Source organism: Candida oxycetoniae (assembly GCF_023343755.2).
Source record: "Candida oxycetoniae strain CBS 10844 chromosome Unknown scaffold80, whole genome shotgun sequence".
In the NCBI taxonomy this organism is placed as follows: Eukaryota; Fungi; Ascomycota; class Pichiomycetes; order Serinales; family Debaryomycetaceae; genus Lodderomyces; species Lodderomyces oxycetoniae.
In genome coordinates this window covers 22,328-31,684 of record NW_026055371.1, presented here as the reverse complement: position 1 = coordinate 31,684, position 9,357 = coordinate 22,328, and the positions used below count along the sequence as shown (strand labels likewise).

At 38.0% G+C, this 9,357-nt stretch overlaps 2 protein-coding genes across 2 annotated transcripts; one reads left to right on the top strand and one right to left on the bottom strand. All coding sequences in view use genetic code 12, as the record gives it.

Annotated features, from left to right (window-relative positions):
* Window positions 1-721: 721 nt before the first annotated feature.
* Window positions 722-2,731, bottom strand: LMO1 (Lmo1p; the record flags this gene model as incomplete). Its single annotated transcript, XM_049322878.1, has 1 exon — window positions 722-2,731. The coding sequence occupies one exon, from the start codon at window positions 2,729-2,731 to the stop codon at window positions 722-724; it is 2,010 nt and encodes a 669-aa protein (XP_049181223.1).
* A 1,220-nt stretch (window positions 2,732-3,951) lies between these two features.
* On the top strand, window positions 3,952-9,231 carry CYR1 (adenylate cyclase; the record flags this gene model as incomplete). The annotated part of the gene is made up of 1 exon (XM_049322877.1): window positions 3,952-9,231. One exon carries the CDS (start codon window positions 3,952-3,954, stop codon window positions 9,229-9,231), a length of 5,280 nt encoding a protein of 1,759 aa, XP_049181222.1.
* Between the last annotated feature and the right edge of the window lie 126 nt (window positions 9,232-9,357).

Below are 9,357 nucleotides of genomic sequence, written 5' to 3'. Positions count from 1 at the left end.
ATGCCACCAAAACAAATCACAACATAATGAATAAAAAGTGTAGTAGTTGTATAGAGTGCTTTATTTGGAGATATCTTTGTACCACAATATACTACTCAGAGCCTCTCTATTCATTTCTACTCTACATTGAAAGCTGACTCGTTTTCTTATTAACCAATAAGATGTTGTCATTTCCGCACTTGAACACCGTTTTCTCACTAAAAAAAATCATCACAAAAATCAATCATCGTTTGTAGCATTCATAGCGGATATCCGAATCGGGTAATATCTATAAACCCGAAATCGTTTTTTTATCTTCCGTCTCTTTTTCCTCATCGGGAGCTAACAATTGCGACGTTAAATAAACGACATTTTGTGTAGCAATTTTCTTCTTGTAAGGTTACATTCAATAAACTCAATACCCAGGTTGTAATCAAGTTGTCACGAAAGGTGATACTAGCTCTTGGAATAAATTGTGAGGCAAATTGTAAAATGAGTTTCTCTATGAAGATGCTACATTGCAGTAAAAAGAAAAGTATTGTAATGGGTACTAGTTCATAGTGGGTTCAGACCTTATTCTGTCAATGACAGCTGAGAGAAGTAAGCGAAAGTAAGATTTCTGCTGATATAACGAGAGTCAGTGTTGGCGACAGATAGTGTCGAACTTAAAGAGCTTACCTTTTTCAAAAGCTAGAAGTACCAAATTTCATTGGCATAATAGATATATCTTTGTTTATTGAAATCATATGTAATAAAAATCAGTAGTAACGGCATCCAATTCTTCGCTACTAAATTTCTCCTCCTCCTCTTCCTCCTTATCTGAGTCTATGTCACTATCCAATCCCAACAACTGAGTATTTCGCCTTGTGTACATCAAAGAGTTGATTTGTTTAACTGTATCATCTGATAATGTCTTTATATCCTTCAACATTTTGATTCCATCTAACCAAACAAATCTGTTAACCTCGGAATCCGTGTAAAATGATAGTAACCTCTTTTGATTTGCGCCAACTATGGTGAGCTTTTCATACGAAATGGTTCCCTTTATTGATATCAACATGGAATATTTTTTTTTATCCTCTTCTCCAAGAGCCTCACCAATAACAGTTGAGTTTACATCGTATATATCTGTTAGTTTTACTCCACCAGCCTCTTCCAATTCTTCAAAACTAGGGCTAAATGATGGCTTCTCAGCATACTGCTTGAAGTAGATAAACTTTCTATTGGGCGATAAAATAATGTAGTAGTATTTTGACTTTGGGTCAGCCCGAACCCTGGGGTTGAAAAGAGATTCTCCGAATTTCTCGGTAAACACCCACGATCCTTTTAATAACTGTATAACCCTTTGCTCTGCAACAAACTTCCAAACTTGTTTTCTTAATTCCTCATTAAACACCAGAAGCCTGCTTTGCCATTTGGTTGTAAAGTTTTCACTGATTTTGTTCGCTTGAATGTGTCTCATTTCGTCGCTTGACTTTGAAGAAGTGATGTCAAGGCATTCTTCAATACTCATTCCTCGATCCAAATTTACTTCAAAGCTTTCAATATTCGAAAGTAACAATTGAAATATTTTGTCAATATCCAGCTTATTATTTGATTGAGCTTTTGTTTCTTGCCATAAATTCAAGCAAATATTCATTGAACTGTAGATTAGCAACTCATAGCTCAAAACTGGAAACTTGGAATTTGTATCTAAAATCTTGATCCACATTTTTGAGCACCGTTCAATGAATAGTGCAAGTGGAAATGTACGCATGTGATTGCTCATCATCAACTCTTCGTGAAATCTCTTTTTAAAAGTAAAATTTGGGTTTTTCAAGAATATTTTCAAATCCATTGCTAGTAAAATGGAAAAATTGTCTACAATGTATTGTCTGGGATTGTCGGTGAACCCAGATTTTATGTACTCCTTTGTCGTTGCTTGTGTGCCAAACTCGTTCAATGAAACTTCTAAAAAGATGAACAAGTTATTCAACAAAAGTTGATGGGACTTTATTGACAAGTCAAAAGATATTGAGTTAAGATACTGATTCAATTTGCGATAGGAAGCCCTCAAATGGTCAATAGTCTCAACAAAGACTTTTTCCTCGTTGATATTCATCATGTTATCGATTGTGCTAAAAAACTGAGCATGCTTCAACCTTGCTGCTATGGTAATAATACCCGAGTAGTCAAATTTGACGGCCTGGTTGATTAGATCTGTAACCAATTTTATCGAGTTGAGTATAATCTTGTTATCGGGAAGATACAACTTTGTGGCAATAATATCGATAGCGTCAAGAAACCCAATCAACGACTCATACAAGGGCAAAAAATGTGCCAATGATTCCGTTTCGAATACGGCCCCAGAAATGGTAATAACGGCAATCTTCAATATAGCCTTGTATGTCTCAGAAGACATATTTATGCTGATAATTGATAGCAAGGTTCGAAACAACTCATGGTTCAAGATTTGGCCATAACTATCGCTTATGACATTAGCACCACCAGCACCATTAGCACCATTAGCACCATTAGCACCGCCAGCATTCGCGCCACCAGCATTAGCACCACCGCCACCAGCAATACAATCGAGCAATTTGGCCAACACGACTATCGAATTGACTTTTTCCTGTTTATCCTTACCGAGGATATTAGTCTTGAGTACATTAGCATAGCTCAAAGCTGACGATTCGTCAAGCTTAGCCTTATTGATATTGTTCTTGCTCAATATCTCATTCAACTTATGGTTAATAGTTCTAGAAGACTCCATTTCATACTCACAAATAACTATCCCTCTTTAAGCTATCCCTCTTTAAGCTATCCCTCTTCAAGTTATCCCTCTTTAAGCTATCCCTCTTCAAGTTATCCCTCTTTAAACCTATATCCCCTGCTTGTATTCCAAGATCCATTCAATACAAATCTCGTTAAGAAAGGTTTTTCAATTTTTTTTTCAATGTTACCCAATTTGCTAAATTAGGGAAGGCGGCTAACAAAAGAATTTTTTCAAGGCGTAGAGATTGATGAGATTATTCACTTGAGTTGATAGGTTCAAACGACACTATCGAGCGAAGCGAGATAGTGGAGAAGACTGACTGATTACTATTGACTAATAGTGGAAAGCCTCTGTACCTTTTTGGAGCACACTGACTGATTACTATTGACTAATAGTGAAAAGCCTCTAACTTTTTTGAAGTAGTGATATAAGGGTCAGCTAGCAAGTATCTTTATATACAAGTGATACTGGAATAGCTGGTAAGTGCTTTCAAAGCCAGTGATAGGTAAGTAGCTAGCAAGTGCTTTTAAAGCCAGTGATAGGTAAGTAGCTAGCAAGTGCTTTTAAAGCCAGTGATACGTGAAGTAGCTGCCCAATACCTTTTCATTCAAGTGATACTGGAATATCTGGTAAGTGCTTTTATTCAGAGTTACTTGGAATAGCTAGCAAGTGCCTCTTTAAGTCAGAGATACGTGAATTAGCTGGCAAGTGCTTTTTTGAACTAGTGATACTGGAATAGCTGGTCAATACCTGAATAGCTGGCCAATACCTGAATAGCTGGCCAATACCTGAATAGCTAGCCAATACCTGAATAGCTAGCCAATACCTGAATAGCTGGTCAATACCTTTCTTCAGAGTTACCTGAATAGCTGGTCAATACCTTTCTTCAGAGTTACCTGGAATAGCTAGCAAGTGCCTTTTGAAGTAGTGTTACTGGAATAGCTGGCCAATACTTGACTAGCTGGCCAATACCTCAATAGTTGCCCAATACCTGAATAGCTAGCCAATAACTTTATTCAGAGATACCTGGAATAGCTAGCAAGTGCCTTTATTCAGAGATATTTGCGATACCTAGCCAATACCTTTTGATATTTGCGATACCTAGCCAAACCTTTTGATACTTGGGATACCTAGCCAAACCTTTTGAAACTTCCAATACCTAGCCAAACCTTTTGATATTTGCCATAGCAATAGGGATTATAGGGACTGATCTCAAAATGAGTTTTCTAAGAAGGGACAAGTCAAAGACAGGTTTGTTTTCTGCTGGTCAGAAATACTATGAGGATCCACCTTCACCTACATGTGAGCTCACGTCCAGTGGAGCCTTTTATGACCCGTCAAAGTCGTCCTCGTTTCCCAATTCCAATATCTTTTTCAAAAACGATGCTTCTGGTGCTGGTGCTGGTGCTGGTGCTGGCGGTGCCGGCGGTGCTGGTGACATTGAGTATACTTATCACGACCATCTTGACAATGAGTATTCGCCACGCTCATCTATAGTCTCAATGAGCCATCCGGCTCCAGGCAATTTAAAAGACAACTACAAGGGCATTCATGCAAACAGTAGAGGTAAAAGTGTCGGCAACATTCCACCACTATTACACCCAATTAAACCAAAATTCAAAAAGAAGAGCAGCTCGCTATTTAACAAGCTAATCAGCTCGAGAAAAGATGGCACTGAAGATGATGAAAAGAAAAAGTTTGCTACATCTTCGGAAGCTTCCATATCACCTCCACAGTCCTTGTCGTCTTCGCGAGCAAACTCAATCTCCGAAGAGCATCTGCAGCATCTACAGCCGGCACCACTATCATTACAACCATCTTCACACCAACATCAACGCAAGAGCAACTCGTCAACGTCCTCGTGCCACTCAAAGCACAAGATTAGAATTGCTTCATTGACAGATTATCACCCACACCACCCTTCCACAGTACTGGCAAACCTGTTGCAAATGTCCCAGCCAGACACTTTGTATAACTTTCGAAAAGGATACGATTTTGCGTCCCCGCTGCCAGGAACATCTCATAAGGAGCCCTCGTTTTCCTCGCTACCTTCGTCGAGTCCTTCTGATAAAATGATTTCATTAGATTTGAACCTTGATGAGATACAGGATATCGTGAAAAGCAACGAAACTGTTGCACCTAAACAAAACTGGAAAGCGCCTGATAGTTGGGATGTAAAAGCTCCAAAGACTGAGGAGATGATCCTGGTGCAACTGCAGCAGCAACTGATGCGAGATGAGCTATCCAAGGAGACAGCAACGACAGCAAACACAATAGCAACGACATCAACGTCATCAACGACGACGACTGCTTTGGTATCAGTAACGAAAACATTGCCTCTGCTTTATGGTGCAAGAGAATCATTGCATGTTGTAAACACTGTCGATCCAACACCCAATCATATAATTAGGGTATTCAAAGAGGATGGTACATTCACAACCATATTATGTTCTTTAGAAGCAACCACTTGTGAGTTACTTGCAATTGTTCAAAGAAAGTTCTTTTTGGAGTCTGCATCGAATTATCAGTTAACAGTGCATATTGGTAATTCCGTTAAAGTGTTGGAAAGTTTTGAAAAACCAATAAAGATCCAATTGGGACTCTTGTTGCTCAGTGGATATAATGATGATGACAATTTACGAATTATTGGGAGAGGCGATTTATCTTATGTCTGCAGATTTATTGTTGAGAACATCTACTTGCGGAGTTTAACACATGAAGAAGAGGTTGCTTTGTCCAAAAACTATGTGGATGTCAACATTTCTTCTTTAAACTTGAAGAACATACCAATTATTTTTCATCAACATACCTATGAGATTGAAAAATTGAATGTTTCTGAAAATCCCTCCATTTACATTCCTTTGGACTTTATTCAGTCATGCACGAACCTAACTGTTATAGACTCGTCTCGAAATGGGAGCTCCAAGTTCCCAATCAATTTCCTTGAAGCCACAAACTTGACAGATCTCAATCTTGAAATGAACTTTTTGGATGAACTCCCTATGAATATCAATTTATTGGAAAACTTGACCCACTTGAAGCTCAACTCTAATCAGCTAATATCCCTTCCCAAATCATTTGGCAAACTTTCAAAATTAGTCTCCCTCAATTTGTCTTCAAACTACTTTAATCAGTATCCTGAACCTGTAAATGATTTGCAAAATTTAATCGAACTAGACTTGTCTTATAATGACTTGTATTATTTACCAAACTCAATTGTTAATTTAAAAGCTTTACAAAAGTTGAACTTGTGCACTAATAAACTTTCCAAAGTTTTGCCAAAGTTTTTCAGCGAGTTAAAGTCTTTGAAAAGATTAGATATTCGATATAACCAGATTTCCAATGTTGATGTTTTGGGTCAGTTGCCAGCGTTGGAGGTGTTGTATGCATCGAGGAATAATATATCAGGATTCTGTGACCAAATGGAAAATCTCAAATTGCTTCATTTTGATAAGAACCCAATCACCTTGCTTCAATTTGTTAACCCATTACAGATGCTTAACGTTTTGGACTTGTCTAAAGCAAAAATCACATCTATACCTCCTGCATTTATTGAAAATATCTCAAATGTAGAAAAAGTGGTTCTTGATAACAATCACTTGGTTATTTTGCCCAACGAAATTGGGAATCTCAGCAAGCTTACGCACCTTTCAATATATTCCAACAACTTACAATCAATACCAGTGACAATAGGGAATCTCTTCAATTTGCAACACTTGGACCTTCATTCAAATAATATTCAATCTTTGCCATCTGAAATCTGGAATTTGCAGTCTTTAACAATATTGAATATTGCCAGCAACAATCTCACAGCATTTCCCAAACCACCATTTGCAATTGCCAAGAGGATATCCTCATCAACTAACTTGGTGGATTTACCAACGCTATCCCGATCCCTAGCTGATAGTTTATCAGTCTTGACTATTGCCGATAACAGACTAAATGACGACTGTTTTGAGCCAATATCTTTTTTGATTAGCCTAACGTCATTGAATGTTTCCTATAATGATTTAGTTGAGATTCCTGAAGGATCCATTGTTAATTTGGTAAAATTAAGGGATCTATACTTATCGGGGAATGAAATATCTACCCTCCCGGATGAGCTAGTCCAACTTAAGACGTTAAAGTTATTATACATAAATAACAACAAGTTAATCACCCTTCCAGCAAAACTTAGTCAATTGAAGAATCTAAGCCATTTTGATGGTGGCTCCAACCAGTTATATTACAACATATCAAACTTTCTCTATGATTGGAATTGGAATTCAAATAAAAAGCTCAAGTTTTTGAATCTTAGTGGAAACAAGAGATTTCACATCAAGGATATCAAGCATACTCAAAATGAAGAGATGAATGGTTTTCTTGGTTTAAAGGAATTGAAAGTGCTTGGGTTGATTGATGTTACCCTTACAACCACTTCACTTCCTGAACAGTCGATCGAAAAGAGAGTCCGCACAACGGGATCAGAAATTGACAATATTGGATATGGAGTTTCCGATACAATGGGTGGTAGAGAATTTGTTTCCAATAGAGATTTGTTTATTCAAAAATTTAGAGGAAACGAAAAGGAGTTACTCGTATGCTCTTTTGATGGGAAACATGGTTCGCCAAACCACGGACACAGAATATCTGCTATCGCAAAAGGGATGTTTGCATCAAGCTTTGCAGAGGAATTGATGAAAGTAAACGATGAAGATGACAAGGTTCATATTGCTTTGCGAAGAGCATTTTTAAATTTCAACAAGGAAATAAATGGAACATTGTTGGCCAAAAAGGACAATACAATTATGCCACTCCCCTACAAGTCAAAGGACTTTAGTGATTTGAATTTAACCGACGATGCGAGAAGTGGAGCTGCAGTGACGGTCATCTATATTAGAGACAAGAAATTGTACAGTGCAAATATTGGTGATATCGAGGCATTGCTTTGTCAAAACAATGGAAATTTCAAGGTGTTGACAAATGCACACAAACCAACGAACCGTCAAGAATTTGAAAGAATCAGAGCTGCTGGTGGATACGTATCTGGAAGTGGGGATTTGGATGGTGACTTGGCAATTTCTCGCGGTGTCGGCTTTTTTTCATACCTTCCTCATACGCACTCTGGACCGGATGTCAACGAACTTACACTTACTCCAGCTGATGATTTGTTAATAATTGGTACCAAAGTGTTGTGGGATTTTCTCACATATGAGTTTGCCGTCGATATCATTCGACAAGATAAACACAATCCTATGGTAGCTGCGCAGAAGCTAAGAGACTTTGCCATTTCGTATGGTGCTTCGGACAAAATCACAGTGATTGTGTTGACATTTGGTGAAAAACCTAAACAGAACTCGTTGTACAAGAACGTTGGACGCGAAGCTGAGTTTTTTGCAAAAAAGAGGAGAGATAGACAAATTGGCGGAGATTCTGCACTTCGGAGATTGGATAATGAAATTGAACCCCCAACGGGAGAATTGGCATTGGTATTCACCGATATCAAGAACTCCACCTTGCTCTGGGATACGTATCCAGTACCGATGAGATCAGCTATTAAAACTCATAATTCCATAATGAGACGCCAGTTGAGAATTATTGGTGGGTACGAAGTCAAAACAGAAGGTGATGCATTTATGGTTGCATTTCCATCGCCAACGTCAGCATTGTTGTGGTGCTTTAATGTTCAGCAGAATTTGTTGACTGCTGATTGGCCGACAGAAATTCTCGAGACTGACCAGTGTTGTGAAGTGACCGATGGCAAGGGCAACATTATCTACCGCGGTTTGTCTGTTCGTATGGGAACACATTGGGGCTCTCCTGTTTGTGAGCCAGATATTGTTACTGGAAGAATGGATTATTTTGGACCCATGGTGAATCGAGCTTCAAGAGTGAGCGCGATTGCGGATGGTGGACAAATTGCAGTTAGTTCAGATTTCCTTGCAGAAATGAAGGCTTTAACCGCTATTCATGAGGACATCAAAAGTAACAAAAAGACAATTAGTGATGCGTACCATGGAGAAGAAAATGCCGGAAGAGTTATAGAGAGAGAGTTGAATGCAATTGAAGATCACGGAACTAATTTTTACAAAATAGGAGAGAGAAAGTTGAAAGGTTTGGAAACGCCAGAGATGATAACTTTAGTATATTCAAGTAGGTTAAAGTTGCGTTTTGAAATTTTCCAAAAGAGATTGGATGTGGGTGAAAATCATAGTACTCGGGTTATTGGCACCCTCCCAATGGACTGCATTGCTGCAATACACGAGATTTCATTACGTCTTGAAAATCTTTTATCGTTTATGAATGGAGGTACCTATATTAAGGAGGGATTCAAACAAACTCAAAAGACTCGGGATATTTCGGTACAAGATTTACTAAATGCAGTTACAAGAATCGAAAACTCTGTTACTACATTGTTTATAAGACAAAGGATGAATAAGGGTAAAGTTGGTTTCAATACAGAGTCATTAACGCTGGTGTTAAATGAGTTGACTGATACTTTGGCCAAAGTTCAGTAAATAAAAATATCAAAATGTTTAGGATATTAGGATATGTATTAATATTTTTTCTTAATCAGAACACACAACAGGTGTAAGCTCAAAACTCTTTCTTTGGATCATCTTCTTTCAATTAGTCTTTACTTT